Source organism: Lutjanus erythropterus, chromosome 4 (genome assembly GCF_056507025.1).
Source record: "Lutjanus erythropterus isolate fLutEry1 chromosome 4, fLutEry1.hap2, whole genome shotgun sequence".
Classification (NCBI taxonomy): Eukaryota; Metazoa; Chordata; class Actinopteri; order Lutjaniformes; family Lutjanidae; genus Lutjanus; species Lutjanus erythropterus.
In genome coordinates, this window is record NC_139320.1 from 14819979 (window position 1) to 14836640 (window position 16662).

General features: G+C 40.0%; 1 protein-coding gene across 1 annotated transcript; it reads left to right on the top strand.

The window, feature by feature from the left end:
* The first annotated feature begins 3355 nt into the window (after window positions 1–3355).
* On the top strand, window positions 3356–14534 carry prss16 (serine protease 16). Its single transcript, XM_084716359.1, is given in 13 exon segments — window positions 3356–3389; window positions 3392–3594; window positions 4741–4840; window positions 6021–6150; window positions 6709–6832; window positions 8098–8175; window positions 8603–8650; window positions 8731–8850; window positions 10661–10825; window positions 11068–11209; window positions 11336–11515; window positions 11667–11821; window positions 13287–14534. Coding segments are annotated over 13 exon segments (1551 nt in total). The 3' UTR covers window positions 13359–14534.
* The last annotated feature ends 2128 nt before the right edge of the window (window positions 14535–16662 follow it).

Consider the following 16662-nt stretch of genomic DNA (forward strand, 5'->3'; position numbering starts at 1 on the left):
TTTTGTCATAGCAATACAACCCTGTGAAATTTCAAACGATCAACTAGAGCTTCCAGGGCTTGGTTGCTCATGCATATATGAAACAACAAGAAAACTGAGTGTTCAACTGCCAGCTTAAAGGTAAAGTACCCAACTGTTTCCTCTCTCCACCTGTGATCCGACTTCATTTGGCCAACTCATTCTCCTCGGTCCAGCAACACTTTTTGTCAGAACTCCATTGGTGGTTCATTTTGTAGACATTAAAGGGGGGAACTTGACTGTCCCCTCATCCCAGCAGTCAAGCACACACCTCCCTTCACTTTGGCGACCCACACCTGCTCCCCATCATCTCACTTAAATACTTTGGCATGCACCTTTCAAACTAACACCACCCGTGTGACCAGGTAAGCCCACCCCCTAGCCTGACAGTGTGCCTTGACAGTATTATTTATCTAAGCATTCCAATAACTGGTTGTCTCAAAATTTTGCAGAAACCTTGGTCAAGTGTTAACCTTTCTCTTCCTTTTAATTATGAATGTAAATCAGACAATTTACATTAACATGTATATTACTGAATAGCTACTAAACAATCACCATCCATCTATCCATCTTTAACTGCTTATCTGAAATCAGGTCTTGGAGGTAACAGTTCCAGCAGGGGACACCAGACATCCCCAGCTACATTAGCCAGCTCTGACTGTGGGATTCCAAGGCATTCCCAGGCCAGGATGGAGATATAATCCCTCCACCTAGTCCTCGGTCTGCCCTGTGTCCTCCTCCCATCTGGACATGCCTGGAACGCCTCCCTAGGGAGGCGACCAGGCGGCATCCTTGCAAGATGCCCAAACCACCTCAACTGGCTCCTTTCTATGCAAAGGAGCAGCAGCAAAGTTCCTCATAGATGACTGAGCTTCTCACCCTGTCCTTAAGGGAGTTGCCAACCACGCTCCTGAGGAAATCCATTTCGGCTGCTTTTTATTATTTTTATTTGCGAGATCATTCTTTCGGTTCATGACCACAGGTGAGAGCAGGAACGAATATTGACGGGTAGATCAAGAGCTTCGCCTTCTGCCTAAGCTCTCTTTTCATCACAATGGTACGGTAAAGCAAACGCAATACCATTCCCGCTGCTCCGATTCGCTGGCTAATCTCACACTCCATTGTCCCCTCACTCAAGAACAAGACCCCGAGATACTTGAACTCCCTCACTTGGGGTAAGGACTCATTCATCATCCACCAGTTTCCTACTGAGAACCATGGAATCAGACTTAGGTGTGCTCATCCTCAGCCCAGCCACTTCACACTCAGATGCAAACCGATCCAGTGAGGAGGTCACACTGCTGGAGGTCACAAACCAATGATGCCGCAGAACCACATCATCAGCAAAAAGCAGCTTTGCAATCCTCAGGCCACCGAACAGCACTGATCCCCCATCATCCTCCAGCTCTGCCTCTACCACAGAGGGTGGGTTAGTTGGGTTCATAAGTTCCTCAAACTGCTCCTTCCACTGTCAGAATACCTTCTCATTTGAAGTTAACAGCATACCATCCTTGCTATGTACAGCTTGAATGGTCCTCCGTTTCCCTCTCCTGAGGTGCCAAGTGATTTTCCAGAAGCACTTTGGTGCCAACCGAAAGTCCTTCTCCATGGCTTCTCTGAGCTCCTCCCACACCCACTGCTTTGCCTGTGTCACGGCTGAGGCTGCTGTCCTTCGGCCTAGGGTGCTCTGGTACCACATACACTTATGAGCATCCTTATGCTCGAACATGGTGCTCATTATGGACAGTCCATGACTAGTACAGAGGCCCAGTAACAAACACCCGCTCGCGTTCAGATCAGGGAGGCTGTTCCTCCCACACCCCTCCAAGTGTCTCCAAGACTGCCCATGTGAGCACTGAAGTCTCCCAGTAGGACTACCAAGTCCCCTACCGGAGCCCCATGCAGGACTCAGGCGTAGGGAGGCGACCCTCTCATCCTCGGGTAAACTACAACATAGCAAGACTCAGGTTGGGTCTTGTGAGTATCCCCACACCCACCTGGCACCTCACACCATGGGAAACTCCAGAGAAAAAGAGAGTCCAACCCCTATCCAGGAGAATGGTTGCAGAGCTGAGGCTGTGTGTCGAGGTAATCCCCACCAGATCTAACCTTTAAGAAAATCCTTTTGTGACTCTGGGCTTGAGACAGATGAATTCAAATTCAGCAGCGTTCAGCAGACATTGAGCATTTACTTGACTTATCAGAGCAACTCACTTTTTGCTACATTTGCTATGTTTTGCTAGTTTTGATGACACTTTGTGTGTGTGTGTGGTTATGGGACAGTTTCTCTCTCACTGCTTCTACACAGTGATGCAGCACATTGAAAGAGGAAAAAGTTGGAAACAGCTCCTGTAACTCAAGCAGTCCAAAAAAAGCCATTACAAGGCAGAGAGATCTCATTACATCACTGAGCTGACGCTTAATTTTGCTGAGCAGTTTAGCTTTTCACACAGACAGACGCACACACGCACACACACACGTACACACACGTACACACACACACACACACACACACACACACACACACACACACACACACACACACACACACAGTCTCACTCTGTTCTCATGACAAATGCAGATCATAATAATGCACAGGTCATATCACAGTTTCTTTTTTCAGGGATCACTTCGTCACTGCAGCTTCTTCCAGGGACTATATAGGGAGCAGATAAATCCTGTGGATATGCATTCAGCTCTGCTTAAAGTATCCTGATCTGAAAGAAAAGATGCTTTTTTCACCAGCCCGCTGTCTCATTCTTCTACTCCTCTTGAACTTTGTTGATGCTGGTGAGTTGCTGAATGCTCCAATGAATTTAAATGGAGGTTTATTCACAGATTTATTTTTGACTTTATCTACTGTCCTATAGCTTTATAGTTTGAAAGCTTGATAATATAATATAATATAATATATAATATAATATAATAAATAAATTAACTTATCTTAGGGTTTGCCGAGAAATCATATTTCTTGCACAAACATGACAAAGCTGAAGTGATTAAGTATTTCAGTCTTTGTTCATCTTTGCAGGGAGAGTTTTTTTTATGCTTGCACCTGTCAAATTTGAACTGGAAAAACAAAACAGATGCTGGTAGTGACAGTGAATCCCTTGAGAAACTAATGTTGGATCTTGAGCGTTCCTGAAATAGATCACAGACTCTGCAGGTAGAGTTTTAAGTATTTTTGTTAGCCAAGTTCAGACGTTTTTATCAATCAAATGGCTGATAGAACAATATCTTCTCAGCTCTGGTGATGTATGGAGGCCAGCAGGTCAGTGAGGCTGCTGTAATGGCTCCCACCAAGCAGGACTAAGTCTGATGTTCAATTACTCAGAGAATGACTGCGCACAATTGTCATTCTCTCTTTTCCCTGCTGTTTTTTTTCTTTTTTTAATTCCAGGACAGATCCTGAGGAAGATCAAGGAGCGTGTGCGTAATCTCCAGCTGCAGAAGGCCAAGCAGCATCTCCTGATGCAGGCAGCCAGTGGTCATCAGCCTCTCCAACATGTGAAAGAGGGCAGGATCCACCAGCAGCTGGACCACTTCAACCGACAAGATGTCAGCACCTTCCCTCAGGTAGAGAAAGCAATAGTTTAAATATTTATATTTCACAGTCTGGCATGGGTGTAGTGTAAGTACATGAATTAAGGCCTGGCATTCAAGAAATGAAAAGTAAGTGGACCTGACTTTGAAATCTTCTGTTGATGGTGAAAGAAAACATTCAAAAATTTTGTAATCTCATAACCTACACAAAAGATGCCATTGTATGTTGTTTCTGAAAATCTTTTAGTGTTTTTCCAGTGGAACAAAGCTAATAAAGAAGCAGCCTTGTTAAATTCAAGCTACAACAAGCTATTTTGGAGGCCCCTGTGGACAAAAGTGGCACAGTTGTGTTTCCATTGTAATAAACACAAAATACAATGTAAGAAATAAAATGATCTAAATAAAAAGATTGTGCTGCCATACTGTACTCACTGTAACTTTGTCTGTGAAAATGTAAACACAGGCTCATTTCATCTGATTTCAAAGAGAATCCAACCAGTTGGCAGGCATTACGAACAACTATGCAGAAATCTTCCCGCAAAGGGTCTTGTCAATTTTATAATTCTTACCCTAACCCTACCCAGTCTCACTCCTTATGCTTAAGGGCATGTGCACAGATGCACAAATTTGTGTCTTTGCTTCACATGGTGTGTCTCAACCAATAGCAAAGCTGTATGTGTGGTAATTGCCAAAGCAAGACAAGGTCACTCCCCTGCATTCATGCATTTGTGACCTTAACCTAAACCTAACTGACCCAAACCAACACAGTCAATGAGTACTAGCCAATCAGAGTCAGAGTAGGGCAGTTTATGAATTTGGCAAACTGGAGCATGAAGCGAGTTGTTTGCCATCTGTAAGCTCACCATTAAATGCCACTAAATCCTACACAGCAGCCAGCTGCTGTAAAACTTTGAAGACGAGAGCTAAACTGAGCAAAATCCAAATCCCCAAAGCCACCAGGCACTGACAGGACGACGTTTCCTTACAGCATGTATTGAAATGTTCAGCTTCATTTAGCTCTTACCACCATTTGAGGCTGCCAATGTGCTAATGTGTCCACTGCAGCATTAACCAAAAGGATTTACTTCCACTAAGACTATGAATGTGGGTGAACCTGAATAAAACATTTCTTTCTTTGGGTTTTCTTTCTCTCTGTCTCTCTGACTGTCTTTCTTCCAGAGATTCTTTGTGAACAAGGCATACTGGCAGCCTCCTGATGGGCCAGTGTTCCTCTTCATTGGAGGAGAAGGGCCCATCTTTGAGTTTGACGTTCTGGCAGGTACAGAAAGATGCAGACCTGTCTTCACACTCTTTCAAACAGCACACTGGTCAAAGACAGAAAATACCTAAATGTCCAATGAAACTTGCAAACACACTTCAACAGATTTGGAAATGAAAGTGGAAACAATGAGTGAAGCATCACATAATGTGTCCGTAACATGAGGCTTGTTTGCAAGCACATATTTCACCTTTATCTTTGCTGCGCTATACACTGTGCTCTGTCAGTATCAAATAACAAGTCTTGTGCTATCTGCATCCGGTGCACATCTGTAGTATTTCTTGTTTTCGTAATTTGAAATGCAGTATTGGCTTTGGCGTCTTCATACCATTTTTGTGCTTTGCAAAATGTCTACCCTGCAGTACAAGTGTAACTCTGTTACTCTGTGTAAATCTCTCTCTGGTTTTGGAGATATCAGCCAAATTCTAGTGCAGAAAGTGTAGTTCCTACATTAAACTGCTCACAACAATATCTCTGGATTATCTTGAATAGCCAGGTCATGATTTCTGGAAAGAGACTTTGCTGTTGAGTTTTTAAAATGTATATTTTGGTGCTTTGAGCACTGTAAGTCAAGTGCCATGTAGTTCCATTATATAGAAGAGAGAGCAGACATCTCATGAGTGATATCTCCAAAACTTAACCACTCATGCCAAAACAATCTAGATAGATCAAAAATGCCACAGGTAAAAATATGTATTTCTGATATTGTGAATTGTAGCTTTAATCTTTTTTATGTTTTATCAACACTAACATGGCAGTACATCCAGTACATCCAATCTGAGGTTCACAGCAGGCTTCTGACTCTAGTTCTGCTACACTCCTATCTGTCTTTCTTAAATAATGACAAGCAGAAACTGATTTTAGCTCTTAGGTAGGGGACATGAAAAAGCAACTTAAATGTTACATATATAAATATATGAATTAAACAATAGTGCCATAAATGATAATGATATAATTATTGCCATTAATAGTAAACTTAATTCAGCAAGTCCATAATAACTGCAGTTGCACAAAGTTTATGTCAAAGAAAATCAAATAACTTATCAACACAAATAAAATATATAATGTGAAGAATCACTGTCTGTAAGACATAATGTAATTTATAGTCTTGATGTCTTAAAGGGTAAAAGACTTTTACATACCTGTAGGAATCTTATCTGCTTTGACCATGTTTTCCCAGGTCACCATGTTGACATGGCTGAAGAGCATGGAGCTCTGCTATTGGCTCTTGAGCATCGTTTCTATGGTGACAGCATCAACCCAGACGGCCTGAAAACGGAGAACCTGGCAGACCTGAGCAGCCAGCAGGCGTGAGTGTTGGCTCTCTACCAGAGTGTGTGTGTGTGTGTGTGTGTGTGTGTGTGTGTGTGCATATGTGTGTACATGCATGGTTGTAAATGTCTGTCTTTCACCCTGTTTTTCACCTCACTTCCTCTCCCTCATTGTATATGTACTGTACACGCATGTGCGTCTGGAACAGTGACCAAACTCTCGCATCAGCCAATCAGATTCAAGTGTCCTTCCTGGCCTTGCGTTCAGTGGACATACAGACCCTATAAGCTCCTTTTAAAAATGGAGAAAAAAATTCCTTCCCAGGAAATCCAAGTACATTTCCAGGACAGTCAATCAAAAATAAGAACATTCAATGGAAAACCAGGACACGTGTCAACCTTATTAAATTTGTGAACATGTCTCTCTGCATCTCTTTCTCTCCCTCTTCATTTATTTTTTGTGTGTAAAACTAGTGTGTCTTTGCATGTAGTCCCATGTATTCATCTCTCTCCATTTACATTTATTTGTATGTCTGTGCATCATCTGTGTCCCATGTGATAGGTGAAAGACTGAAGTCTCCAAACTTTTTTGTGCAGGCTGGTTGACTTGGCTGTATTCCACCAATACATCAGCCAAAGCTTCAATCTGAGCCACAGGAACACCTGGATCAGCTTCGGAGGCTCCTACTCTGGAGCCCTGTCCGCCTGGTTTAGAGGAAAGGTGCAGATATGAATGTCCCCTCATAAATTTTGATTTTAAATAACATTTACTTAAGAGAGAAGTTTAAGAAATTGTCCTTGAGCATGAAAATTGTTACTAAAGTTCTATAAAATGGCACAAATTCATGCCAGACCCAGACATGTGTGAAAGGCTTTCTCTTCTCTCTCTACAAAAACAAATCAAACCAGACCTCTGCTCTGGAACATTCACAATGTGAGTGTTGCTGCAGAATTTTGGGAAGGCAATATTTCCTCTCCTGTCATAAAAGTTGTTGTTCATACACTTAAGGAGATAAGCAAGGATGCACTGACACTTCTTTCCTATAATTAAGTGAATTCACAACCACCTATCATGTCTACCACTTAGTTAGTTCCAGGTCCACAACCTAAAAGAAGAAGATGTAGAGTTTATTGCTAACACATAACAGGCTGTCTGGTTGTGATTTATGATCACTGCATTGATCCCAGCTTAATGTTTTAAACATTTTTTAGCACATGGAACAAACAATCAATTCAGTGTCACATTCAGGTCCTACACCATTAATAATCTACTGTGTTTGTTCAGATTTAAAGGATTAGGATGCTGTTATTCTATATTCTCTAATTGTCTGTCTTTTACACTCAACCCTAAGCACGTTTCCTACAAACATGCAAATTATTTTTTTTAAAGTCCAAATAACTTACTTATAACAGTTGGACATTGTAATTTTGTAATAGTGTATTTGTTGGGGACTATTTTGAGGGGTGGATTTGGATGCAACATTTGCAAGCATTTACAGCAGCAGGGTGGTTTATGTGAGATTATGTCAAAATAAAGTTATACTTGGCATGTTCATCATAACAAACATGCCAGTGTAACAGTGTGGCTCAATGACCTGTCTTTTTTGTTTTTTTGACAGCAGTGTTCCTCTATGTTGCACAGATGAATGAAATCTGGCTTTGGTAATAAAGATAGTACTTGTTAGTAGGATTAGTTTGATGATGGTTTTGATCTCATAGGATTGGTTGACAGTAAGACAACTAGAATATTACCAGACTTTTACTTCAATGCTTTAAAAATGGGCTCAGAACCCAATCTTATACTGAGTCACCTTGTTTGTGATAAACCCCAAATGTATTTTCTATTCTGCATTTGCCACACAGGCCAGAAAACAGACAAAATGTTATATATAGCCTAACGAAATTATATGAATGTGGTGACCTGTTTTTATTTTTTTTTATCTTTTGTCACACCTCTGTCTCTGTTTCTCTTGCATCCTACTGCAGTTTCCCCATCTGGTGTATGGAGCTGTTGCCTCCTCTGCTCCTGTCAAGGCGAAGTTGGACTTCTCTGCCTACAGCAATGTAAACTGGCACAATCAACACTCCAATATTAGCATATTATCAGGGCCAGATACTAAATACTGTGGTCATGAGTCCAAGTGTACCAGCAACTCAACCTGGACCAGAAAAAAATAATAATTAAAAACTATTATTTTATTTTCATTGTCATTTATTTTTCTAAAAAAAAAAGAGTCACATTCTCAAGGTCTAAATTAAACAACATATGTGAAGTGTGTAACCACAGCATGTTGATTTTCTTCTCAGGTCATTAAACCCCCAAATTCCCAAAATTATTACCAAGGAGATGACCTTAGTATACTCAGTTGTACCTAAGGCCCTGCATACTACACATGCAGAACTTCTAATTAACACTAATTAGTCTAGTGATGCATGCCTCCTTTAAATAACCACATTCTCACTCTAACATCTGTGATTTCCTCTGTTTCAGACTGTTGGCCTGAGTCTCATGAACGAAGCAGTTGGTGGCTCAGAAAAGGTGTGAAGGCAGCCACCTGTCTGTGCATCATATTCCTTTCTGTCCCATGTGCTTAATTCACCCTCCTCCTCTTACTGTAGTGTCTGGCTGCTGTGCGGGAAGCCTTTGCTGCTGTGGAAGCAGCACTGATGGGTGGTAATGTCAGCCAGGTGGCTGTGGACTTTGGCTGCTGTCAGGTCCCCGAGCACCATGATGATCAGGTGACAGCTTGAAAGGAAAAAGATAAGATGAACTTTATTGATCCCACACCGGGGAAATTCAGCAGCTCAGCAGTACAGATAGAAAGTGACAATAAGTACTTATAAATATTAAGATAAAAAGAAGAAAATATGTATATACCTATCAGATTAAAAATATAAAATCTAAGAAATATAAAATGTAAAGAAATATGACCTTGAACAGCATGCCTATTATTACACAGTTAAGGACTTTATTACATGTGGGACTAAGCAAATCTGCTTATTACTAGTTGCCAACCCACACAGCTGTTTCAGATGAAGTTAAAGCGATAGTTCACCAAAGAGTGAAATTTCACTTAATGTCTACTCACCCCTGTGCTGATGTGAGGATGGGTGAAGATCTCCAGTTCACAAAACACTTCTGGAGCTTCAGCGGAAAACAGCGTTGCAGCCAAATCCAATACAACTGAAGTGAATGGTGACCAGTTTTATAATGTAAAAAAAAGAACACAAAAAACAAACAAAATGTCTCCATACTTCTTTTGTGGTGTAATCCAAGTGTCCGTTAGCTGCAACATTGATGTTTTTAGCCTAAATGTCAACTGTAGCTTCTCAGATCTGATGCGTGTGCACACGCCTGAAGCAGGTACACAAGCTCTTGCCCAAGCAGCGCAGCTGCAGCAAAGAAATGATGTTCCTCTTCTATGTCGAAGTCCTCAGACATTTTCTTCTTTGTTGAAAGTTTGCAAAGTCAGCTGTGCGCATGACAAGTCACTATTTCTGAGGTAGCATGTAAACACAGATATGAAGGTATTGCGAGATCTCGTATATCTCGTTTCGCGCCGCTTGGGCGAGAGCTTGTGTACCTGTTTCAGGTGTGTGCACACGCATCCAGTCTGAGAGGTTACAGTTATTATTATTTATTTAGGCTAAAAACATGGTGTAGATGGTGTCTTTTTGCATCATTTTTTAATGTCGAAGCTTACGGACACTTGGATTACACCACACGAGCCATATGGAGACATTTTGTCTGTTTGGTTTTTTTTTTGTTCTTTTTTTTTACATTTTAAAACTGGTCACTATTCACCTCAATTGTATTGGATTTGGCTGCAACGCTGTTTTCCACTGAAGCTCCAGGAACTGGAGATCTTTTGGGTGAACTATCACTTTAAGTAGGAATCATCAACACCAACAGTAGTTCCAAATGTGCTCACGTGAATTATTTTAAACTATGCTATTTAATATGATATTAAATAACATATTATTATCGACATTTTCTATCCAGTTTAACTTCTGATGTTGGTTTTCATCATTGTAACATTTGTGCTAGCTAGGTGGTTCATTTATCCGTTACTTTTAACTAACAATTTGAACTCTAAATCTATTTTATACTTTTAGCTAAGTAAATGTACTGTTCATTCATTACTCTTAGCTAACGATTGCAAACAAACTACTTCATGCTATTACATTATCTATTACTTTTAGTTGTTTATTCATTGCATTTACCTTACATTACTCCTCAGCTATTTCAACCATTTATCTATTAGGTGACTATTAGCTAACTATTTGAATTGCATGGCTTTTAGCCATTGAGGCTATTTGGTAATAAACTGTTAGCATACTTACCTTTCTATTTAAGCCAACTGTCTATACTTTTAGTATAGTCTATTTACTGTTTATCCATTACTTTTAACTAACATTTTCAGCAAGTTATCTGCTGTATGTGATTTCATTATCCTTTGCTTTTAGCTAACTATTTGAACAATACGGTACCATTAGCTAAATGGTTCTAAGTGGAAAATAACTCTTTTACCTTATATCTCCACTTCAGATTGAGCTTTTGCAAAATTTGGCTGACATCTTCATGGGAACAGTGCAGTACAACGAGGAGGGGGTGCTCATGTCTATTAATGAGGTCTGTAGTGTTATGACGACTAAGAGTGAGTCACACATGGGGGAGATGGAGGCTTACAACCACCTTGTTAAACTTGCACAGGTATGGAAAACACAAGGATGACCTTCTGCTTGTACTTCTCACTTTTTCATGCACAGTATAACCACAAGATGTCACTGTTGAGCCATTGTCATGAACTCCTCATAGGAGACACTTAGTTCCTCCAGAGATAAAATGAGGAAGTGCAACCATTTGGGATTTCATTTGCCAGCAGAGTAATGCATCCAGGGACCCAAAGGGCAGGTGTTTTCTTTGTTATGTATGTTTGTTTGTGCTCTCTGCAGATCTACCACTCCACCAGTGAGGAATCGTGTATGGACATTTCCCATGAGAAAATGGTGAAAGATCTGATGGACACGTCCCTCCGCTCAAGCAGGAGGGTAGAGAGACAGTGGACCTACCAGACCTGCACTGAGTTTGGCTTCTGTACTACACACACACACACACACACACACACACACACACACACACACACACACACACACAGCAACATAAATATAGTCTGTTCTCATCTTTCTATGTCCTGACACGCTTTTTTGTGTGTTTTTGTAGACCAGACTTGTGAGGATGCCGCTTGTCCATTCTCTGGGATGGTGACCCTGCAGCTCCACACTGAAGTCTGTCCCATTCTGTTTGGCATTTCCCAGCAGTCCCTGCCAGGACGCATTGCCTTCACAAACACTTACTATGGCGGAGACAACCCCCCTACTCACAGGGTCCTCTATGTCAATGGTGAGACTGGGTTTACAGGAGAAAAACTAAAACCACAACAAATGACTGAAGCTGAGGAGTAATGTAAGGGAACAGTGAGGTGAGAGAATGGAAAAAGAGCTGTTCAGGATTTTATTGAATAATTTAAAAATCCATATCGTCAATGCCACAGGTGGAATTGATCCGTGGAAGGAGCTGTCAGTGGTGCAGGACAGGACTGAGGAAGGAGAAGAAGCTCAGACCATTTTCATCGAGGACACTGCTCACTGTGCTGATATGATGAGTAGAAGAGTCAAAGGCCGCTGCTCACTCAACAGAGCCAGAGACGTATGTATCCCTTAGTGATAGATTATTGTGCAATCTGTGTTAAAACATGTAAAGTCCTCATACATTTAAACACAGATCCTTGGCATAAGGTCTACTTACAGGGCTGTCTAACGAATGACGTGGAGTAAAAAGTACAATATTTGTCACTAAAATACAGTGGACTACAAGCATAAAATGGCAGGAAATAGAAATACTCAAGTCAAGTACCCGTAGTTGCACTTAAGCACAGTATTTTAGTAAATGTACTCAATTACTTTCCATTTCTACAACTGAGCACTAACTTCTGATGAAGGCCATGAGATGTGAAAGTCTTAGAAAGTTGACCTTATGTTAAAACCCCTTTTCTCCCTATGTCAGTAATGAACCTTCAAAAGTTTTTGTTGTCCCTTGACAACCTAAATGCAGCTTTGAGGCTTTACCAGTACCCCAATACTTAATATTCTTACTTATTCATGTTTATTACACAACATGTTAAATACTCGATTCTGATTGGTCAATTGCAGTATTTTGTTATTTCTGAATAAAAGACTGTCGCTATGTATAACAGAACGTTGCTGTGAAGAATAGACCGTTGCTATGGACACAGTCCATAGACTCTGGAGGAACAATAAAATCATTGTTAAATCACTGAAGTCAATTAGATGTTGATATTTTCTGTCACATTATCACTTTTTTGTACATAACGATGTAACAAGCAGGAAAATGTACACTGAGCAGATACTATTGCAAACTAAAGCCATAAAATAACTATATAAGTAATTAGATAAAATAATTAATTAATATTTTGCGTCACATATATATGTGCCAAATATTTTTTTGTTGATATGTTGTAACAAGCAGGATAATGTACAGCAGGCAGGACATTGTTGTGAAATTAACCCCTTCAGGATGATTCAAGACGTCCTGCATTATCCTGTCACAATTTGTTTCACAATAATGACCTGCTCAGTGTGCAGACTTTTGCTATGAAAAACAGAGCAATAAAATCATTTTAAAATAAAATTAAAATTAAAAATTAATATTTTGAGTGAAATTATTGATTTTCTCAAGTGAGAAGCCATGTAATAACTGTGATAATGTAAAGTGAGCTGAGTTGTTGTAATGAGATAAACTCTGAGCCACCATGTCGAGGTTTATTTTGCAATACATGGATAGTGTACAGTGAGCGGGTCATAAAAGGCATCAAAAGGCATCATAAAAGTCATCATTTAAAGGTAGCAGAAAAATCAGGAATGTGCCTCTTTAGTCCAACAGCATCAATATCAGCCTTAAAAGACACCTGTCAGAAGGTGGCAGTATTCCCAAGCAAATATTTAGACTCATATAGCATAACTATATTTCAGAGCTGCATGGTACTAAGTGCAGAATCACATTTCTTTACTCGCAACATCATAAACGAACACAAAGAGTTTGTGTCTGGTGATTTTTAAAACAGTGTGTTCCCATCTTTCTTTCCTCCTCTCAGGCGATTGAGAAACACGTGGCCGGGTGGCTGAAGACGGCTGCTCAGCAGAAGATGGAGGAAACATCTGTCTGATCAGATCACATTATAACTTGATCAGACTCTAATCTTATCACTGTTCCTGCAGACTGATAAGAAGCAGTTAATAAGCTGCTGCGCCTGGCTGCCCTGCTTCATCATCGTCCTCATCTTCCTCCATTTCCCCTTTCAGTCCCTCCTGTTGTGCACCTCCTCGCAGTCCATCCATAACCATATCTCACAGCACTGCAGTTGATCGGTGTGTTTGTGTGGCTTGATTTTATTTATTTTTAAGGATTTTTGTGTGCTGTTACACACTGTAAATAATTTTTGGCAGGTTCAACTTAAAAACATACACTATAAAACTGAATGTCCAAATTAATTATTTGCAGTAAGTAGTGAAAACGTTTGTTTAGAGGTTCCAGTAGATTTTGTTCATTTGATTGCAATCTCATCATTTTCAAAGGAAAAAAGGGTCCCTACAACAGCATTATTTTAAGAGATTTTTTATTATTATTTATTATTATATTGAGTTTACTGAACATGAAATAATGGGTTTTTATACTTAAAAATATATTACGTTCTGCTCACTGCAGTAAGAGGGGTAAATGAAAAGTGCATTTACTACATATATTTGAGTTGACCATATCAATAATTTTAACTGTAATTAAAGAGAATATGTAATAAACTCCAAATATTTACGCTCAGAAAACTTCTGATGTTTGAGTTTATGAACTCAAGAAAATTGATTGCCTCAATTTTTTGAGCATTGCTAACTTCATTCACGTTTACAGTGTAAATTCTCCAGCTGAACTCAGGTTAAATAATTACTTTAAAGTTATCTCATTGTATCAGTTGAGTGAACCTGCAGCACTGCATTTATTCAACTCATCATTTCATGTCAAAAGACTTCAAGACAGAACAACTCTTGTTTAGAAGTGCTGAAGTGGTCTGAAAATAAAAACTACAAATTTTAAGTTGAAATAACTTAATAAAAACTATGTATTTGTTAGGTTAATGAGAAAAGATGAGATGATTATACTAAACCCCTCTCATAAGTCTAATATTGTCTAATAAAGAATATATTCTTTCTAGTTTTTGACTTGATACAAGTACAGCTTGTTCAATCTTATTAGTGTGCTGTTATGTGTATGGTTTCTAATTACAGTATAACTACTGACTAGCAAAAAACGTAATTTTGTAGTTTTTACACATTTTCATACAAAGTGAGGCTTATTAGTGTGCTGTATAGTGTGACTGAGATTTTTTGGGTTTACATCAACTGAGTTCATGAGTGTTCATGTTAATAATAAACATATTTTCTAAATAATGGCATTTGTGTGGCCAGTAAAATCAAATGTTCTGGTCTGTTGTTTTTGTTTTTGTTTGTTTGTTTTGTTTTTGTTAAACAATCAGTTACAATTTTTATTAATCTGTTGCTATAACCTTACAGTATCACTAGGGTGCGATATCATTACATGTCTTAAACTCATTTCATTCTCTGTAAAACACAGAAGGCATCAACACTCAGAATAGACAGCCAGACATGTATATATATGTTAAGCTTTATAAACCACAGCAAATTTCGTCAACATTTAGTGTAAATTAATCTCCACCACTGTGGGGCATTTGCTCATGAGTGAGTGTTATGTCACAGTGTGTCTGTGTATTGTTGTGTTTGTAGAAGTGAGAGAAATCATGTGTGAGGAAGGTGAGGAAGCACCAGTTGTCCCAAGGCCATCTGTTTCTGTGTGTGTGTGTGTGTGTGTGAGAGAGAGAGAGAGAGAGAGAGAGAGAGAGAGAGAGAGTTTGTGTGTGTGTGTGTGTGTGTGTGTGTGTGTGTGTGTGTGTGTGTGTGTGTGTGTGTGTGTGTGTGTGACCCTCTCAGCAGGGGGTCAAAAGTGGGAGGTCATGACCCTGCTGACCCCATGGGAGTGGAGAGCATCAATCAACTAGGGGCTGGACAGAGCAGCAGGAGGGGACACACACAAAAACACATGCATCTAGATACTGTAACACACACACACACACACACACACTGCAAATGTTCCTGGGAAACAAATCAATGTTGCATAAAATACATCAAAAGGACATTTGAATCCAACAAATATGATGGAATAGAAACATCTAGATATAAAACATGCATTTTATGGTAGCACTCTCACACATACAATCAAACACACACACATAATTACATGCATAAAGGCCTGTCAGACATTTGCTGCCAGCCAAATAGGCTTTTGTATGCGTGTGTGTGTGTGTGTGTGTGTGTGTGTGTGTGTGTTTGATAGCACACAAGCTTTCTTATTCATGGAAACTCACTGATGCCATCACAGCCCTCAACACAGACACAGAGCTTTAAAAATGGAAAGAAAGTGAGTAAACCTGAAACACTTTTTTCACTGCGGCACTTCAATTTCAAACAAGTACATCCACACATAAACACACACATAAACACACACACACACACACACACACACACACACACGCACACACACACACACACACACACACACACACACACACACTCCGAGAGCCACTATCAGGGTTATCAGCTAGCACTTGCAGAGCGACAGGGCATGCTTTTTCTCTCTCCTCCTCCTCCTCCTCCAGCCTGTCCTGTTGATCAATGAGGAAGTTCTTGGGCCTCAACTATTAATCAGAGCCTATCGGCTATCTGTCTGCAGAGCCAACCAATCACAGCCCTCCGACAGCTGGGCCATGAAAAATGTGGCCCGGGTGGATGTAGGAGGGGGCGTTGGTGGTGGGGAGAGGAGGAGAGGAGGGAGGTGAAGGAGCACTCTATCTGATCTGAGTCAGGTCACGGCTGCACAACTGCACTTTATGCACTTACAGTTGATTCTTAATGTAATGATGACCACCACACACACACACACACACACACACACACACACACACACGCACACACACGCACACACACACACACATACACACATACACACACACAGGCATGAACCACTGTGCAGGTTTCATGAGCAATACACATGAAATAATTTACTTCAATTGACACATTTTGTTCCTGATTCACATTTACTTCAAATTGAAGCATTTCACAGCCAAGCAGCAACCACTGTGTTCGCATTGCTTTCACTTCATGACTGTGTTAGACTGTGTTTGGTAGTAACGGATTGCATGTAATCAAGATTACATAATCAGATTACAAAAAATAAGTAAGTACAACCAGCCCACGTTACATTTGAGAAATGTGTAATTAGACTATACTTACATTGTCACATATTACTTGATTACATTTTTTATTACATCTTTGAAATATGGCAATTTTAAAATGATGAAACCTTTTTTCATGGAAATCAGTGTGCCATTAACTCAAAAAATGCAT